The sequence below is a fragment of the Porcisia hertigi genome, chromosome 14 (assembly GCF_017918235.1).
Source record: "Porcisia hertigi strain C119 chromosome 14, whole genome shotgun sequence".
Classification (NCBI taxonomy): domain Eukaryota; phylum Euglenozoa; class Kinetoplastea; order Trypanosomatida; family Trypanosomatidae; genus Porcisia; species Porcisia hertigi.
This window is the reverse complement of record NC_090573.1, coordinates 490,884-510,129: the sequence shown is the minus strand read 5'-3', so window position 1 is coordinate 510,129 and position 19,246 is coordinate 490,884. Positions and strand designations below refer to the sequence as shown.

Sequence of the window (19,246 nt, the reverse complement as noted above, 5' to 3'; positions counted from 1 at the left end):
CACCGTGCGGGACCTGACCCCCCTCCCTGACACTCGCAGCGATGAGTCGCACTGCCCTGTCCCACATGCCTGGCACCTGAGATGGACATTTTCAGCAGCGGCCCGGCAATGGAGAAGGGGGCGAGGGATTCTACGGGACGACTTGGCTGCCCCCACAGAGCGCGAGCACTGAACAACGACCCCACGCTGACGTGTGCTCGTCTTCCCTGTCACTTAGCGGATGCCCAAAAGAAAAGGGGGGAACAAAAAGACGTACAGGGAATTCGCTCTTACAGCATACAGGAACAAAAAAACAAAAACAAAAATATAAATATAAATATAAATATAAAATATAAATAAATATATATAAATATATATATGAGTGTGGTAGAAAACAAGAATGATGAAGAGCGCGATAGAGGGACATGAACCAGTGGCGAGCGAATAGATACGTTAATCACAATAAACTTTACCTTCCAGATATGCATACCCCCCCCTACACCTACACACGCATATACATGTATATAAGCACGTCTATTAGAATTAAGAGGAACACTAAATATAGGTGTACATATTTGTCGTAGGTCAAGAGGGAGGGGGAGGGAGGGGGGATATTGGTGGACGTCTGCGCTTGCTATCAAATGTAAGCCGTCACCGCAGTGTAGGCATGTACAAGTGAGACATGCCTAGATATTTCTGATAGAGCACACAAAAAAAAACACGGGTGCCCACTAAATGCCCTAATGAAAGCATCGAGAGAGACCGACTCAAAGAGTTCCTCCCAAGCTGCCGTGGGGATGTTTGCTTGAGTTCGAGGGGGGCAAAGCGATTTTGGGGGGGAGAGGACGTCTGCCTGAGCTCTCCAAGTCACGAGCCATGCTGTGACACCCCGCACTACGTGTGCTCGACCCCCCATCCACACTGGCCCTAGCAACACTGCCGTACGGCACTGTCGATTCTGCAAAGTCGCGAGAGAAAGACTGTTGGTGGTCGCTCGGGCATTGACCAAAGTGAGCCGGGTCACGACTCGTGTTCTCCGCATCTAAGGCCGATAAATACGCTCTAGTCGGCTCTCGCGAGCTTCCGTTATTTTTCACAGATCGACCGCCACGCATGCCGTCGAGAGAGTCGCCGCACAGCAACGGCACCAAACCTCCGCTCGGCGTGATAACTGGGAGAAACGCCCCCTTGCCTTTGTTCTCCTCATGACTGTCGCCGGCGCCGATGGGGATGAAAGTGCGGGGATGCATCGCAGACTCGGCGCCTGAACTCTGCTGAGTGTCATCGACGACAATGCCGTGGCAAAGATTTGGCACGTGATGCCTGCGCTTCGTGTGTGAGCCTCGCTGTTTTACAGGGGGGCTATGCGCCCGCATCATGGAACCGCTCTGCGGTGAGCCGTCGCACATACGAATGCCGCTGCCATTCTTTGGTGTGCTCACCTGAGAGCTCTCCTGCGAGCGTTGAGAGGTTGCGCTCGTGATGCCGCTGGTGGAATGATGCCCATGTCGCCACGACGAGTTCCGTTTTTCCTTCTTTCCTTTGCGCCCCCTGCTGGTGTGGCTGCTGGCGCGGCTGCTGGTGTGACTGCCAGGGGGGCCCAAATCCCCTTGCGTCCCGCTGTATCCCCGCGCGAGCGCTGCAGTCAAATCAGGAGAGTATGTTGGTGATATCAAGTTTCGATGCGGCCCTAAGTGAAGGGGGCGCTCGATGGACGGGACTGTGGGGGTGGGGAAAGAGTTCAGCGTTGCGGACGTCGACTCCACAGACGGCACATGCGTGACGTTCAGCAGTTTTGCAAACCAGCTGTGATGTAGCAAGTCGTTTGCCGTAGGCCTGTCTGCAGGGTTGACGCGCAGACATTGTGATATAAAATCCAGCACCTCTTTGGACCACGTGTTCGGAGACGGGATGTACTTATCAAGTGGCACAGCGGCAGAGCCACCAATCGCCATCATAACCGTGAACTGATTCGGCAACTCAGAAAGCGGCGGCTTTCCTGTCAACATCTCGATCACACAACAGGCAACCGACCATATGTCTGCCGCCGTCCCCACCGCGGCGACGTCCGGGTGCAGTACTTCGGGGGCCATGAAGTATGCAGTTCCAACGATGCTCGCCGTCATTGTGGTTGTTGAGCTGATATTCTTGGCGGTACCCAAATCCGCAATCTTCAGTTGACTCGATGTCTCCAGCAACAGGTTGTCGCCCTTCAAGTCTCGGTGGATGATGCCGTTGCGGTGCATGTAGGCGAGACCCTGAAGCAACTGAAAGCACAGAGCGGCCGCCTGCGGTTCCTCGAAACTCCCATACGACTTCAGTGCTGCCGTGACGCTGCCGCCCGATACATATTCCATGTATATTCGCAGCGTACCATCGACAACCTCGTCGTTGAGGTAGCTAACTATGTTCGGGTGACGCAGCTGCTTGAGCAGCCTCAGCTCACGCCTGACAGCGTCCACCTCCCTGGCCAGGGAGCGCTTTTCCTTGAGTGAACTCGATGCCTGCAGCACCGGAGACAACGTTGAGTCCGCAGGCAACGAGACTGGAGGCGGTAGTTTTTCGGACTGTCGTATCTGTTGCTCCATCGCGTCAGGGAGCCTAATCTCCTTCATTGCTATAATTCTGTTGTTGTTGCGCAGCATGCCGCGGTATACAGCGCCGTAACTGCCTTTGCCAATGAGCTCACCCCTCACAAAATTTGCTGCTGTCGGTCGTGACATGTCGGAAGACAAAGAGAGTCCAGTGAGTGCATAGCTCTCCTCAGACAAACTCACTGGTCCTTCCACAGAGCACAGCGGTGTTCGTGACTGGTCCAGTGCAGCGACGCTCAGACGGTCAGTGGCATTGCGGAGGCCATTGCGTCGCTTGCCATCCCGGACCGCCGGGCTCTGCAGGCTTGCGGGGGGCCATACACTATCCACAACGGGACCATCGTCGAGGAATAGATGACTTGCCAGGCGTGGTGTCCGTACTTGCACGCCAGCGCCGTCTTGCGAGCGATTACTTGGGGGGAAGGCGGATATATTGTTAGGTTGTGTGTTCAACCCAGCAGAGCCCGCTGCGTTGGAATTGTAGTTTCCCGTCGTCAGCTGCAGGCTAGTTGTCAAGGGGGGTGCAGCGAGAGTGGAGCGGCTGTGGGGACTCACCATTGTCGTGGACGGAGAGTTTGGTGTAGTGCCGTTCGAGGAGCCTCCGCCGACCAGGAGAGCATTCGGTAAGCCATATGTGTCCACAGTGCGCATCCCCGTCCCACTGGTGCCGGTCGATGCAGAAGCGCTCGCACCCGTTCCGGCACTGCCAGAAACACCCGCCGTGCACCACCGAGTCTCCTGCTGGGCTCGCCTAACATGAGGGATGTCGTGCTCAGCCACCGCTTTATCACCTGTGACAGGGTTTGATGCGAGATCGCCAAAAGCAATCGATGCCGGAATGCCATCCTCGCGCGGGGCGACCCTCTGAAGAGAAGTTGGTGCAGTGATGCGCCAACCCCCACGTGAGGCAGATGAAGTGGTCGACACTGTGCCAGAGAAAGACAAGATGTCTTGTTTCGGGATAGGCGCAAGCTTATCGGTGGCGGTGCGTGACATCGTGATCGACCCAGACAGCTTTCCCGAATACGGGGCCGGCCAGTTGGCGGTGCTGTCCGTCACGACGGGTTCGGCCTCTGGGTGAGCTGGTGCAAATTGTGGTGAGCTACACCCCGTGTTATTATTGTGGCGCGCAGGGCGTGAGATGCCCGCGGACGTACTGTCGAGAGCCACCGGCACCCTTGCTGGCTCGCGCGCTGGGTGCAGCAGCTGTGTAGTCCCATCGCCCCCTCGGCTATCCCAGCTACTCGGTGAGAGAACCATATCGTTGGAAAGCAGCTGCAGATGTGAGGGGGAGCAGGCCAGCAGCTCTGTCAACGGAGACACCATGCCAGAGTGGCTGCCACGCAGGCCATCATTGCCCAGACGCAACGAGAGGTCGTGTGCGGTTCGCGGTGACGAGATAACGCGCTTTTTCGTCACCGGCGCTGGCAGAAATGAATTTGAAGGGGAGAATGGCGTCGTCATCTTCGGAACAACCGCGCCGTTGTGTGTGTGTTGGGTGAGAACGTGTGTTTATAAAAGAAAAATTGAATGTGGGGACAGAGAGAGAGGATGGCCAACAACACGCGAACGGCGGGTTGGGGGGGAGGGTCGAGTGCAAACAGAAAGAAAGCCAACAGCACACCACCACCAACGCAACTACACAACGACGGAGGGGGGGAAGCAAGAAAAGCACATGCAGCAACAACAAAAATGAATGCTGCTCTGTTTAATTACAATATAAACGACGGAAAAACGATTTAAAAAAATCAGAAAAGAGAGGAAAAGGGAGAGAAGAAAGGGGTGTGAGATGAGATAAAAACAAAGCGACACATATGAAAAAAAAAAGAAAAAGCAGAAAGAGGGGAGGAAGTGGTGGTGGTGACGGGCGAGTACACACACACAGAAACAGGAAAAAAAAAAACAAGCAGGAGGGCAGGTAGAGCGTGAATAGGCGAGACGCAAGCCCTACCCCACTCGTTGACGTCAGGGGGGTTCTGAGCGGGTGTATTTTTTTATATATGCTAGTTTTTTTTTTTGTGGTTCAACTAGAGTGTGTATAAAGAAATATGGAAAGAAAGCTTTTTGTTGCACGCAGCTCAAGGATTCGCCTCTGCTGTTTGGTGCAGCGGCTGTGCTAAGGATGCGAATGTCAGTGAGCACACATATTTATTTTTTTTATATATATTCGTATGAGAGGCGAAAGGGCGGGGAGGGGGGAGGAGGGGAGGGGATTATTTTTTTTTTTTGAGGGGGAGGTCGCCGTGACGACACGAAACGAGAAAATGCATGACCGGCGTATTGCGGTGTGTGTGTGTGTGTGTGAGAGAGAGCAGATTCAAGTGCAAGAAGAGAGCGACCATGGGCATTAAGGGGAATGTGGGGCATTGAAAAAGACTACGTTTTGATGTTCTTCGGCGTGTCGGTCTTTCCCTTGGAGACAGAGAAAGGCGTGCCCGAGCATATTCCTTCGCACAAGACCGTTTTGTTGTTGTTGTTCCCCTTCTTGGTCATGAGAAGATGGCCAGTAGCCGCCTCAAGTCTTCCCGGGGCAGAACAACCATGTTGAAGGCGCAGAGACGATCCATCACAGCTGCGATTGCATGTCGCTTATGGGACTCGTAAAACACACTACACGACCTCAAATAGAACCTCTGCCCAGTTTTCTCGCTGTTCAATCATCGCGTGTCGACAGTGATTGCGAAAAAAAAATAGTGAAAAGATGAGATTCAGGGAAATCCACGCTGCGGTACCCGCGTGTGTCACACTGCACGTGTGGGCTTGTGTCTGTCCATCCCCCAACCGGGACGGGGGCAGACGTACGCACCCTCGTCAGGGTCCACACCCACACGCCAACATGCTTAGTAACATACCGCGTACCAGCCACGAGAAAAAAAAAAGATTCTCATAATGAAATCAGAGTGGATAGTGTAAGCAGAGAAAAGCAGAGATATGTGGATGGAGGCGGCGGGGAGGGGGGAGGGGGGAGGGGGTTACAAGACCCCTCCTTGGCAACCAAACCCGCAACCCAGCACCCGTTATATGATTCGAGGGAACGTCACATCATGAATGTAAATAGAAAGCCTTTCAATCGCTCTGACACAGACTTCAGCGCATCACAGCATGTGGGCGGGTGGGTGTGGGAGAAGAGGGAGGAAAGATCGGGGCGGGAGAGGAGAGGAAAAGAGAGGCGGCGGTGGGAGGCACTCATGAGAAGAGATCAGCAAAGAGGTCCTCTCCAAAGTCGGCGGCAGGTGTCGCCAGAAGGGGTCCACGACGCCGCGGTGGCGGAACCGCCTTCGACTTCGCAGTGCGTGATGACATCTTCGTGTGGGACACTCGCGACCTGATCCCGGCGCTAGGCAGCGCCGCCGAGCTCCCTGTAAAGTGGGGTGGAAAAGACGGGTGAGCAGGTGCGTGGCCGCCATCACCGCCGATGGTGATGCAGCGCGGTGTGCAAGCAAACAGTGCAGAAGTCAAGGCGCTGTCGGAGAAGTGACTGGGGGCGCCTGAGTGAGCATCACCACACCCTTGTCGCACAAGAGGTCTGGGAAGAGGACGCACAGCAGCAACAGCGGGAGCAGCGACCGTACATCTCCCGGGTGGGCATCGCGGGGAGGGCGACGGGGTCGACAGTCGAACGTCCGACGCGCTGCTTCCAGCGTCAGGGCCCGCGGCAGGATTCTTGCGGCTCCCCACCAACGAGAGACTCGAGTCAGATGGTTCTTCGCTGACCGCGGAAGTGAAGGGCGATAAGGTCGAAGCGCACGCCGCTGCCGTCGTCACTGGAATATCGAACACATGCTCTGCAACATGCATGGCCCTTACACTCGCTTTTTTCTTTCCCCGAGAGACGTTGGATCGCACCTCTGCTGCGGCTGGTGCCGCTCCTGTGGCTTTTTGTGTGATGGCGGAGGACTTCATGGAGGTGAGGCGGTACGAAGGGCGCAGGGTTGACGGAGCCCTCAGTTGAGGCGTTGGTGTTGAGATAACATGGGCCATCGCGCGTGCAGCGCCGCCTCGGTGCTCTTGCGCCGTCGAGTCTGCCAGTGTAGCTCCTTCATCTGCGTGCGTCGCAGCGTGATATCCAATGCTGCTGTGTTGTGATGCTGTCAGAGTCAGCGAGGCCACCGCCTCTAGTGCTGCTTTCTGCCGACGTGACGCAGCAGTTTTCGTGATATGAGATGACCGCTCTGCACGTACGCGCTTGCGCTGCGAACAACGTCCACTCAGTCCTCGTTCTCCTCCACCAGCCGCTGGCGTCCGTCGGGCACTCCTGGCGATTGCGGCCGCTACGGCGGAGGCGTCAGCCTTCGCACAACACACATCGCGGACCAGTTGCGCGTAGAGCAGTCTCCACTCATCTCCCTCCAGGTCCACTGTGGATTTTCGCCCCTGAGCCTCCCTCGAAAAAAGCGAATCTTGTGCTGCCGTTTTCTCTGCTGCTTCTCGTGCGACACGCAGCCGCTCCAGCCGATCTTCGTGCCGCCTACGGAGCTCCACAAGTTCGACATGAGCCTTCAGCCTCTCCTCTGTCTCGGTAGTGGACTGTCGTGAAAGCCGCAACTGCTGATGTTCGCAAAGCGACATCAAAAATCCCAAGGCATACACACGACGTGCAAGAGGCTCCGTTTGTTTTTCAGTGCAGTGGACTAAGCGCTGCAACTCTGCGGCGCGCGTGTTGGCAAATCTCTCCCGGGCCGCCGTCGCGGATATCTCTTCTGTGGCCTGCGCCAGTTGCCTTTGGTGCAATGTCGAGGCCTCGGAGTGAGCTGCCTGTTGTTCCGTCAAAGTGCGCTTCGCCTCCGCCACCGCTGCTGCTTTCTCCTGCAGCATCAGGTTCATTGCGGAGAGGTGCGCGTACCCCGTGTCAATGGCGTCTGAAAGTCCGGCGACCACTGCCTTGGCTGCTCCGCAATAGTCGTCAAGAACCTCTGTGTAAATGCTCAAAAGACCTGCTTCGGCATCCACGACGAGAAAATTTTGCTCCGCCAACCGCTGCTCCTTCATCACACGGCCAACACGCGCAGCTGTTGCAGCTTCTAAGCGACTGGCTGCCGCTTGGTGTGTCTCTAAGCACCACGCTGTTCTCTCACTCAGCGCAGCAGTCAACCGTGCATGTAAGATGGCCTGCGATCTCAGCACACCTGCCGATTGAGACACGAAGACCAACGCTTCTCGGCGTATGCGCAATGCGCCCCGCAACAGCTGGAGCGCCCTTGAAAACCGTTGGCCTGCGCGGCGCAACTCGTTCTGGGTACGTAGGGCCTGAACAAGAAGGACGATGCGGGCTGGATGACCCGAAAAGGTTCGTATGCCATCCTGTAGTCGCTCCACTGCAACGCTCTCTCGCCTCTTCGCCTTTGTGTTGCGGCACTGGAGCGCTGCAAGCTGAAGCGCGTGCTGAGAAAGCTGATCGCTCAGCTGTTGATTTTCGTGGCGGAGTTCGACGACGTCCTTCCCGCGCCGCTTCACATCCGCGGCTCGCTGCCTAAGTGCCAAGATGGCGGCACGGCGACACCGCTCCCCATCCAACAGCTGGCGCTCTAGGCGCTCGTAGTGTGAGGATTGCACGGCCTTCTGGTGGAGGAGATCATCGGTGCATCGAATCAACGAAGACATTACAGCGGCCAGCCTCAGGGGAAAAAGAGGGGGAGATTTAAAAAAATATATATCGGAGCAACGTGGAGGGGGGCACGACGGCGATGCACGCGCGTTTGTGTAGAGGGAGGGAAGGGGGGGGGGAGAGGGGGAGGGGTACGCAATAGGGGAATGTACACACCAAGTTCGGTGCGACAGAATGGATCTGTGTCCGCGTGCGTGCGTGTGGGTGCGCCTCTCTCTCTCCCCGTGTCTTGATGCATATGTGTATCAGTAGAGAGCGCAGAGAATGGGGGGGGGGGGGATTCATAAGAAGACGGGAGTGGGTGTGTGCGTAAGAGAAGCAAATAAGAACATAAAGCGGGAACTAACAGCAGCGGTGCGCGCATGGCAGTTGTACGGTAGCGTGACAGGTGCGCGCAGTAACGCTACTGGGAAAAAAGAGGGGGGCTGAGACTTTGTTGTTATGTGCCTCCACCCCTCCTCCGTCTTTCCTCTGCAACTTGAGAGCGACGACAGGGGCTGTGAGAAGCGAGGGACGCACAAACATGCGTCCAGAGACTGGGGGGCGGGGTGGCGTGGAGGGAATCAAAGAGCCCATGACTCACGCTTTCACTCTCGATGATCGACGGGAATGCGTAAAACCGCGAGCAGGCGGGGGATGACAGCCAGTAGGTCAGAAGCGGGTGAGCTACGATTCCAAAAAAAAAAGACCAGTTGATGGTGGGACGGTGGCCATATGTGTGAAGCACACACACCAGGCAGACACATGCGCCATCACGCACCTCCCCCAAATGCATCTTGACATGTGAGCATGGGGGTTGGGTATAACAACTAACAGAAAAAATGGAAGTCAGCGTGGGCCTCCGTTGCGCACGTGTGTGTGTGTGTGCGTGTGTGTGTGTGTGTACATCGAGTATGTGAAGAGAGAACAACGACGCAGAGAAAGTGAGTAACGACCTTGGTAATTAAAGAATGAACAGAACGTGTGGAAGAAGCTGCGCTGATATCCCACCACCAACACCACCACCACCACACAGCATGTCTGCCACTCAGAGGGACGGACGGTTACACGGGGACTTCAAGAACACGCCAATGATACCCTTCCCCCCCCAAAAAAAAAAATTCCTCCTCGGCTGCCATGGCCACCACCTTCCTCGCCCCAGTATCACTGCGTGCGAGCAGAGAGGACGTGAGTAAACTGGATATCAAGGTCGGCCTTGAGCGATGCCGCGGTGGTGTACACGCGACAAAGCCACAACCCCGTGACGTTTGTCACAGAAACTGGCAACGATGACGCTGCAGGGACCTCACCTGAGCGACTACTGCGCCCATTGTTGCCCCACCACGCGTCCCATAGTACTCTCGTTTGCTCAGCCGGTAGAAGCACCAGCGCTGAGAGCAGCTCCGCCTCAACCTCACCAGGTCCCGACGTGTTTTCATTCTTCAATGACGTGTGGGGTAACAGAATACTGACAAGACCGCCATAGCGGGAGCCTGTCGCTACGTTGTCATGAGACTGTCTGGGGTCACCACCAGCACTACTGCGCGCACGTGCAATCTTCCCCATCACCTCTGCAAAAGTCGTCTGGACGTACGCCTTCAGGGTGCGCCATAAATCCAAGTACTCTGCGAGCGTGGGGCGGGTGGAAGGGTCACGTCCAGCCGTGAAGCCGATCAGCTGGGGTTGTACAGCGCCAGTCGGAGACGCTGAGCCGCCAGGCAGGTGTTGTGTGCGAAAGAAGGGCTTCCTGTTCGCTTCGGCAGCCCCATCTGCAGCGCTGGCAACAGCTTGCTGGAGTACTGCAGGACGTAGAAACGACGTCGAGATGCGCATCTCCGCGATGCGAGCACGGCGGTACTCTGTCATGGCGTCCGTGAAGCTTTTGGCGGACTCCTCAAGAGCATGCTCCTTCACGGTTTCCGCGCAATACGAACACTCCCTGGGCACATCTGAGGGAGCAGACAGCTTCCTAGTTCCTGGGAGCGCGGAGGATCGGGCGACAGTAGAAGGCGCAGCGTCGTCGTCGTCGCAGGACATCGTGGCCTTCGATGGGTGCCCACCGAAGATGTAGAGGGATGGGATAAAAATTAGGCTGAGCGAGGAGTGCTGAAACGCATCGGCCACCTTGCGGGCCGGCACACCGGCCATGCAGGACAACAGAACGGCATTTGGCCGCAGAATGGACTGCGGGCAATCTGTCGGAGATGACGACGACACCGCGGCGGCCGTGTCTTGAGCCAAGCATGCGTTCGTGGAAGGATCAATCGCTGAAGAAAAAAAGAGATCACGTGTCACCTCCCTCAGTTTTGCGGGTGGAAAGGCGAGAGCCACCACGTCGCTCAACGCCACTGCCTGCTGACCGTGATGACGGGTGATACAATGCACCCCTAATTCCGCATAAGGCGCAAGACGCTCTGGTTGTCGCGTGACAACTGTAATGTGTGATGGGTGCACGAGTGGATCTCGAGTCGCTGCATTGGATATGATCCCACCACCACCGACGCCGCCAGTACGACCACGACCGCATATCAGCTGCAGCATCAATTCACAGCATGTGCCACCACCAATAACGGTGAGATGCATGTCGAGACAGTCGGACGGTGCGAAGGGTGGGATAGTAGAAGCAGCAGCCCTCGCATCGGGAGGCGCCGGTGCTGAGATCGACACGGCTTTCCCCGCCCTCTGCTGTCGTTGGGCCTGTTCACGCGTGAGATACGCAAACGCTGCATCGTGATCATGCAAGAGGGCCTTGACAACAGAAACAACATAGAGGGCGTAAAAGTTGTGCTCTGCCAGTGCGCGATAGACCAGTGGAACAGACTCGGCTGTGTGCTGCAGCGACGCGTCCATGCAGCCACTTTCGCTGAGAACCGTGTTGAGCAGTAGTGCATAATCCTTGTTCATGAGCAACGCCGCGTAGACATGCAACACTAAAGACGACAAAATGAAAGTGAGTGCGAGTGCAATGGCGCAATCACACGAGACTTTCAAGGTGAAGGACCACAGGAAGAGTGGGAGGAAGGGCCTCAGTAGTATGGAGGGGGCAGGGGGGAAGGAATTGGCAGGCGCCCCTACTAGAGCACAGATCATCAGGCACGTCGCAACCACGGAGGATTGCCACTGGCGTTTTTTTTTTCGTTCACCCCACGACATCCACAGCGATCAGTACAACGCATGTCTGTTGCTTTACATACGGACGCGAGTACGCTTTGTGTGTGTATGCGTGCGCGGAAAACCCAACGCTCGAGTCAAGCCACCCTCCCCTTTGCTGTTGTGGTTTGCGTGATCAAGGGGGGAGGGAGGGGAGGTGGAAGGATCGACTCCTCCCATGTTTATTTTTTCTTTTTGTTTGACGAGGGTGAAAAATGATAAGCGCGAAGACAAAAAAAAAGAGGTGAAAACGAAAACGTAATGGAAAAAAAACACACAAGAGACGAAGTCGGCAGCGTGTGTATGTGGGGGGGAGGGAGGGAGAGAAGGGGCCGAAGGGGGACGCAAAACGGGAGCACGAATCGAGAAGACGAAAAAGCTGAACATTATGTTCAAAAAAGGGGGTCACGCGAACATGCGCACTAGCGGGACGTGAACATACCGCCCATACGCATTCCTGCACGACCTTGGCCCTTCCCTCTGTTCACATCATCCGATTTGCTTCACTATTGTCTCCTCTCGTTGTCTTCACCCCCCCCCCTGTTGCCGTCCACGCTCTCTACTTGCTCTCCGCCTTGTAGGTCAGATGGCACTTGCCGCAGTACTGACGGTCCTTGTGCTGGGCCATGTACACGCCGGCGCCACACTGGGGGTGCGGGCAGTCCTGGCGCGTGCGCTCCACCTTGTAGGAGCCGTCATCGTTCTCCGTCACCTTGAAGTATTTGAGCGCGCGCATCTTCTCCAGCTTGTGGCGGTGCGTCGGCTTCTTCGGCTTCGTGAAGATGCGCTTCTTCTTCTTCTTCCCCTTACCGCCCTCGACCGGGACCACCACATCGACGGTGGACTCAGCGGACAAGCCGTAGGCAGCGAGCGTCTCCTCCTCAGCGAGGCACATGCCCGCGAAGAAGAGGTTGCCCTTCGTCACGTTGGCCTGGGCCTTGAGCGCGGCGACGGTGTCCTCGGCGGACACGCGCACGGCCACTGTGCGGCCAGCGGCGTTCTTGATGAAGATTTGCATGACCTTAAGAAGATCTGTAGAGAATATGGGGAATAATGAACGTGTTGTGGGAGGCGGGGGAAAGATTGATGTTTATGAAGCGTGCATCGAAAAGACCATCGAGTCCGGTGATGATTGTGGTATGCGTCCGTGCGCGCAAGGAACAAAAGAAAAAGAGCGATGAAAGCGGAGAAGTGTGAAAGAAGAGGAACAACCTCGACGCTTTACTTATACAATCAACGAGAAAAGCACGCGCCACGTGAGCATAACGAACGTCTGTCCTGCGCAGGAGGGACCCAGATGAAGAAAAGCACGGTCACTTGCCCTCTGAGCTTCAGAGGGCTGACACAGCACCCATACCCGCCCCCATCGGCAGCGCACAGGGCGACATAGCGGATTGTGCAGTTGAGGGGGAGAGGGGGGGGGGCGGGGGGGCGACTCATCCGCCACTTCTTCTCAGTTCTCATCTCTCCTCAGGCGCGATGCATCGAGTTGCATCTCTGAGGTCTCAAAAAGGGGGGTGAGGGGTACCCCCACTCAGGGGGATGCAAAGGCAGAAAAGGGAGAGAAAGGAGAACGAAAGAGAAAAAAAAGGGAAAAGAGAAAAGCCATAAAGCGCAAGCTAGCCAGAGGCATCAGAAACCTCTGTCGTCTAGTCAACAGTCCATCCACATGTACACCGCCACCCACACACGCACCAAAGGGGAATATATGAAAAAAAAGAAAAAGAACGGCAAGAAACTCTACAACGGCGATATCCTTGACAGATATCCAACATTTACACAAGACAGCCTCGCAGGTTTTGTAAGAAGGGGGAGAGGAGGAGGGGGGGGATCGCAGCTCTCCTATGCTCTGAGTGTGTGCACCGATGCGCGCTTGAAATAACGCGAAACAGAGCAGCCCCTGGAGGCCCGGTCTTACATGAAGAGCGGTCTCATTCACTTTTTCTCTTGGCACCTCCGTTTATTCCCACAGCCCTGTCCACACTGCTGCGGCACCAACGCCAAATACACTCGTTACGTTGGCGCTATTCACATTGGAGCAGTGTCTACCCGACTGTAATACGTAGTATGCCACGGGTAAAAAATTACGGACGCCGTTGCTCACCACCTCGCCGGCTACTATGACGATGTGGTCTGCCTGTAGTTCAAACGAAACTGAGCTCCCCGAGACGACCCCGCCGCAGTTCGCGCGGTGACTGCAGGAGATGCCGATAAGGTTGTAGCTCACGCCAACGGTGGACGACGCTCGTGTCAGCGTCAACTCGGAGTTTGAGATGCTCATCGTGTATGGATGCGTTGCAGAGGCGTAGGCTACACTGTAAGCGTCTCGCGAGTCCCTCTGGCACTCCCACTGGTACGAGGCAGGCGGTGCTGTCATGTCGCGATAAAACATGTCAAAGCCCTTGCCGGAGGAGGCCATAATAGACTGGTACCGTTGCCGAAAGTCGGTCAGAGAGGCAGTTGCGAAGGTGGTCACCGAGAGACACAGTGCCACGAGCAGCACCGCTACCATAGCGACAGGGACAGTGGTGCCGAACGCCAAGGGGCGAGACGCGCGTGAGGAGGAGAGCATGGTGATTGAACAACAGCAACAGGAGCGAGCGCTCTCTCTATCTAACACAAACGACTAATATAACAATAAAATTTGACCAAGCTGATGAAGAAGAGGAAAGAGGGTCAGATATATATACTAATCAAACACCTTCACAAGTCGCGTCTGTGCGTCCTCGACGTGTATGTATGTGTGTGTAGGGGAAGGATGACTCGTGCTGTATGAGAGACTGGGGGCACTACTTCAGGTTTTCGGAGGGAGGGGAGAAAGACGCACACAAACGCGTATAAATGTGTATATGCCCACTTTTGTGCTTTTGGGAATCGGGTTGAAAGAAATGTTTTTTTTTCGGGGTGGGAGAGACCTGTGTGCACGGCACCACACTGCTGGACCGGTCGTGTCGCATCGCATACGTCCGTGCGGGAATATATAGGAACAAGTGAAGAGAGACAAATGAGAAAGAGAAGGAAAGATGGAAGAGGGCATCAGTCGGTAAAGACAAGAAAAAATTAAGCATCCGAGAGCAGCGAGTATCCCAGGGCATATGAAGTTAATAATGGGTGTGAAGGGGAGAGGAGGAGGCGGGGGGAGGGGGGCGCGGGAAATGTGTTGCTTCTGTTTTGGGCGGCGTTCTCTCCTTTTCTCGGCATCGCACCACTGCTTGCAAGATGTTTCGATCCCCCTCCATAAAGAGTCATGCCGCCGAGAGACAAGACTCGACCCCTATACACCTCCAGACATGCACACGTGTGTGCGCCCGCACAGTCGTGGACGTGCACTGCGCCCTCCAATGACAAGCTGCAAAGGAAAAGCAGCAGTACCCTCTGGTTGTTGTTGTTGTTGTGTGCGTCTCTGGTTGCAGTCTTTTCGTGTATGCAGAAAAGATCTTTGCTTCCTTGTCACCACCACCATCCTTTTACATGCAACAGAATGCGAATATTTCACTCCTTCCCTGCCCTCCTCCGCAGCCTTGGGGGGGGGGGGGGGCAGAGGAAGGGAAAGGAAGGAAGAATGGAGGGTGGGGGAGTAGCACTTCTTTCTAAAACGGACACTGCGCACTGCAGCATTCGAGCAATGAGCCGGGGTTTCGAGTAGCATCTCAAGATGATGACGATCCACGTCCACGGCTCTCAACACGGTAACACGAACTCACCCTCGGGGGAAGAAAAAGGAACACTGATAGAAAAGAGGGGGAGAGAGATCGAGTGAGACAGGGGGGAGGGGAGGATGGTCACATCGTCACTACCACGGCATCAACAACAGGAAAAAAACCCTCGAAAATGTTCAAATTGGCTGCTCTGAAGATTTTCTTCCTCCCCTCCCCCTTTTTTTTGTGGGGGGAGAGGGGGGGAGGGGGGGGGGGGGAGGAGATTGGACAGAAAGCGAAGATATGCGGCGGGAAGGGGGGCAAGTAGGGCAAAAGAGAGAGAGGGAGAGAGACAGTGACACCATCAACTTCCCCGATCAGAACTGCAACTGCGGGTGCACTCACAGAGAAAGAGATGCAAGTTCAGGGGAGGGGGAGCGGGAGACACACGCACAGACGCAACAGTAATGGGAATGATAAAAAGGGGGCCGCAGAGGAGCCAGGAAAAAAACAAAAAAAAAGCGATGTATACACTCTTTCAAGCGCCGCTTGTACACCAAATGAAACACAAGACAAAAAAAACACAAAAGAAGGGTGGCGTGATCGCTAGATGAGTCATCCCTGTAGTCTACTGCCCCATCTGCAGAGCACATACACCCGGATATGTACACAAGTATGCAGCCACGGCAGCATCTAGGTCAAAAGAGGGAAAAAATAAGAAATTTATGAATCAGCCAGGCCCCCCCAGCGCCGTTTGCCAAACGCTTGCGGAAGAGATCATCACCCGCGCCAGATCCCCACCTCCCTCCCCATCCCGCAGCTTTGGACCGCCGATGAGAGCTTCTAAAATAAAAAATAAAAAAGCTAAGACGTCAGGGAAAGCAAACAACAACAAAAAAAAAGAAACGACGTACACACGCATGTAAACGCACTCCCTCCGGCCATCGACACAGATTACTGGGCCATTGCTGTCAAGACCGCCCTGAAGGTGTTGCTATAGAGGCTGTCTACATCCATGTTCAGGTTGTTGCAGCGGTCTCCGTGGACTATCATGTACCGGGCCATAGGCAAGATGTTCCTGTTCCTGTCATCCATCATCACGCCCACGACAAAGATAATGGTGTTCGCCTTGTATGGCACAACGATGCTTGAGCCGCGCTGCACTTCGGTCGTCAGTATCCCATCTGTCGTGGCCGAAGCGCCAATGAGCTCAATCGAGGGACCAAAAACATAGTTTTCTTTGAAGATGACCAGGCCGTCGTCTGTGGCAAGCAAGCTGTAAGGCGCGAAAAGAGATTCCGTCGTGAGACTCAATCCCGGTGCTTTGTTTGATATGGCCAACGTGCAAAATTGCTGCTGCACCGTCGGAGTGACACCAAGGGCGCTGTAAAAATCGGTCATGCCGCCATTGATGCGGCTCAGCTCAGCCCTAATGGCGTTCTTCAGGTCCATCACCGTCGACGCCTGGGCCGGTGACCCGCATATGCCGAGGAGCGCCAGTACCGCAACAAAGAGCAGGCCACGGACGAGGGCGGACGCGCGGCCACCGCAAGCGGCCGCACAGAACGACATCTCTTTTGAGAGTGTGTGTGTGTGTGTGTTGGGGTGGGGGTTGCTCCCCTGTAGGCGTCAATAATAAGAGGATCACTGGGAGGTGGTTGTACAGCCGAGTGACTCGAGAGAGAGAGAGACAACAAAGTGAAATCAGTGTCAGTCACGGATGTGCACGGAAAGATGGCTAGTATTTGTGTATCAACCACTGTCGCTGCACCTCACCTTTTTCTCCAGAGAATATTGTGTGTGTGAGTGTTTTTGCTTTTGAGAAAAGGGGGAGTTCGCGGGAGTCGGAGCTGCTTCCCGATAAACTGTAGTCATGGGACATACAAAACCCCTCGAATGGTGGGATGGTACAGGGACCCCCAGGGGAGAAGCAAAGCGCAGAAAAGAATGAGCCGCGACAGCCCGGGGGGGAGGAGGAGGGAAAGACAGTTGGGAGAAGAGAGAGAAGGCGACACCCGGGCTGGTGCATCACCGAGACACTTGTGAATAGTCTAAATGGGATCTCTGCTGCAATCGGTGGCGAACACGCTGAATCAAGGGAGTGCATAAGCGCTTGTGTTCGCGAGGAGGGGGAGCTCCGCAACAAGTATGCGAGGCCTTATTGCCCCACCTTCATCCATCCCACGCGATTGAGCAGCCAGACGCGGTTGTCTCGAGTGCGTGGAACCCATAATGAAGAGGCGTACTCTTTAGAGCTTCTCTGCCACGGATAGAGGTGCCCAGGGCAGGGGGTGTGGAGGAGAGGAGGGGGAGTGGGGGGAGGGGAGAGGTGAAAGACCGGGAAGAGCATCAAAAAAAAAACAAAAGCATCGCGCCGCTGTCCATTTTCAACATGTACCGTTGTTATGCACGTGCATAACACAAAACAAACCCAACATTTTACTGCGCAAATATGTAGACTCCAGGAAGCGATCCCGTGTTCTGCCAGCTCCATCACCTCCTGCCACCTCTAAAAAAATGCTTTGAGAGCCACCCGAAGCGGACAGCAAAGTGAGTGTTCTCATCGGCCGCGGTGGTTAGAGCAGCGGCGATGCATCGGGGCTGGGGACGGTTCTATCGGGTGAACAGGGTCCAGAAGCTACAGAGATCGTCGCTTGTTCTGCGCCCGCATTTGAGACGGGAGAAGGTGCGCCGTCGAGATTCTGTAGAGCGGCTGCCGCAGCCCGCATCTCTGCCTCCTTCAGCGCCCGCACACAATCGGAGGCTGCGCTGGTGATGATGTCTTTCTTGTGACGCAGACCCCCGGCGACCAGTTTGAAGTGTGCCTCTAAGTTCGTGCGGAGCGCCTTGACCCCGAGAACCGCACGGTCCTCCGGTGTCATGGAGAGAACATGGCGGTATACTTCGACGAGTACAGCTTCGTCTGACGGGCCTGCCGAGGCGGCAGGCGCAGGGGAGCTGGGGGGTGACTTGACTGCAGACGGCGGGGCAGCAGACGAGGGTGTCGGCGTCTCGGCACGAACTTTTTTCATCAGTGGCTTACCATCGGTATCGGGAGACGCGGAGCGCTTCGCTGAGTACTCCTTCTTGGTCTTTGGTGCTGCCGGAAGACTGCCCTTGATTTTGCCATCATCGCGCGGGGCCATCAAAAACTTCACCACCCCTGCCGCCACCTGGGCGTGCGGTAGCGATATGTGGACGTTGATGCCAAGGGCCCTGATCACATCACGAAGGCGGTCCTTGGTCAGTTTTGAAATTTTCTCTGAAACCTCCGCCTCCATCGATGCCGGACACCCTTTGAAGCGTTCGAGGGCCGCGCGACGCTTGCCGTTGTTGCCTGCCCGACCATAGACGATGCGGTGAAGTGGCTCCAATGCAGCCTCAAGAGCCTTACCAGCTGCACCACGAGTAGACACGGCTGTGAAACAGGGCAGGCTGCCCAACGCTGTGCCTGCACCTTCGTTGAAGTCAAAGCGGGCTGTTTCTTCCTCTTGCGACATTTTTCTCGTCACAAGGCGTGACCTGGGGCACCGATGCGTGTTTAAAGGTTATGATAGAAGAGAAAGAGAGATGGGGTATCAGTCGGCGTAGGAGAGGCACAGAGAGACCCCACCCTTCTTTACACTTCCTTATAAGAAGGGGCAATCACTTTAAATGAAAACGAGGGGGAGGGGGAGGGGGGGAGGAGGAGGGGGAAGGGAGGGGAGGGGAGGGAGGGCGAATTGTTCAAGACACCTGCAAGAACCACAAAAAGAAAAAAACCTCAACACACCTCAGCGCTAAAAGGGATAGATCGCAAGTTGCCAGCGATTGCGTGCGGCAAATTCGAAAAAAGGAGAAAAATTGGGCTATGAGCAGTCACGCCCTGTAGCCTGTCGTGTCCTTTTTTGTTGGTGTTGTTGTTAGGCGGGGGAAGGGGGCAGGGAGGGAGGGAGGGGAGAGAGGAGAGGAGAGGAGAGGAAGGCAGTGTTCTCTTTTTGAATGTATGGGAGAGGGGGGAAGTATGTGAGTGTATATATAAATATAAATATTTCTTTGTTTGAAAGGGGGGGGGGCAGAGTGCGACAAGGGAATGAGGGGAATGGGTGCAAGTGCACGCCAGATAGAACGTTTACATCTTGGCGAATGCGCAAGCCCCCCCCCCTCTCCCATCTCCCATCTCCCTCAAATAGGCGCGAACGCAAAAGGCGCGTGTAGCAAAAAAAAAGCATCAGAGAGGGAAAAACGCCAGCAGATGAAGGGGGGGGGGGGAGGGAGGGAGGAGAAACGGAAGGAAGAGGGGGGATTGAACAAAGGGGAGG

The 19,246-nt window shown here is 55.4% G+C and overlaps 7 protein-coding genes across 7 annotated transcripts; all 7 read right to left on the bottom strand.

Annotated features, from left to right (window-relative positions):
* Nucleotides 1-746: 746 nt before the first annotated feature.
* On the bottom strand, nucleotides 747-4,037 carry JKF63_06777 (uncharacterized protein; the record flags this gene model as incomplete). Its single annotated transcript, XM_067902726.1, has 1 exon — nucleotides 747-4,037. One exon carries the CDS (start codon nucleotides 4,035-4,037, stop codon nucleotides 747-749), a length of 3,291 nt encoding a protein of 1,096 aa, XP_067758619.1.
* Nucleotides 4,038-5,759: 1,722 nt separating this feature from the next.
* JKF63_06776 (uncharacterized protein) lies at nucleotides 5,760-8,174 on the bottom strand (the record flags this gene model as incomplete). Its single annotated transcript, XM_067902725.1, has 1 exon — nucleotides 5,760-8,174. One exon carries the CDS (start codon nucleotides 8,172-8,174, stop codon nucleotides 5,760-5,762), a length of 2,415 nt encoding a protein of 804 aa, XP_067758618.1.
* Nucleotides 8,175-9,321: 1,147 nt separating this feature from the next.
* JKF63_06775 (uncharacterized protein) lies at nucleotides 9,322-11,061 on the bottom strand (the record flags this gene model as incomplete). Its single annotated transcript, XM_067902724.1, has 1 exon — nucleotides 9,322-11,061. The coding sequence occupies one exon, from the start codon at nucleotides 11,059-11,061 to the stop codon at nucleotides 9,322-9,324; it is 1,740 nt and encodes a 579-aa protein (XP_067758617.1).
* An 805-nt stretch (nucleotides 11,062-11,866) lies between these two features.
* JKF63_06774 (uncharacterized protein) lies at nucleotides 11,867-12,325 on the bottom strand (the record flags this gene model as incomplete). Its single annotated transcript, XM_067902723.1, has 1 exon — nucleotides 11,867-12,325. One exon carries the CDS (start codon nucleotides 12,323-12,325, stop codon nucleotides 11,867-11,869), a length of 459 nt encoding a protein of 152 aa, XP_067758616.1.
* A 942-nt stretch (nucleotides 12,326-13,267) lies between these two features.
* Nucleotides 13,268-13,879, bottom strand: JKF63_06773 (uncharacterized protein; the record flags this gene model as incomplete). The annotated part of the gene is made up of 1 exon (XM_067902722.1): nucleotides 13,268-13,879. One exon carries the CDS (start codon nucleotides 13,877-13,879, stop codon nucleotides 13,268-13,270), a length of 612 nt encoding a protein of 203 aa, XP_067758615.1.
* Nucleotides 13,880-15,899: 2,020 nt separating this feature from the next.
* JKF63_06772 (uncharacterized protein) lies at nucleotides 15,900-16,517 on the bottom strand (the record flags this gene model as incomplete). The annotated part of the gene is made up of 1 exon (XM_067902721.1): nucleotides 15,900-16,517. The coding sequence occupies one exon, from the start codon at nucleotides 16,515-16,517 to the stop codon at nucleotides 15,900-15,902; it is 618 nt and encodes a 205-aa protein (XP_067758614.1).
* A 1,004-nt stretch (nucleotides 16,518-17,521) lies between these two features.
* On the bottom strand, nucleotides 17,522-18,445 carry JKF63_06771 (uncharacterized protein; the record flags this gene model as incomplete). The annotated part of the gene is made up of 1 exon (XM_067902720.1): nucleotides 17,522-18,445. One exon carries the CDS (start codon nucleotides 18,443-18,445, stop codon nucleotides 17,522-17,524), a length of 924 nt encoding a protein of 307 aa, XP_067758613.1.
* Between the last annotated feature and the right edge of the window lie 801 nt (nucleotides 18,446-19,246).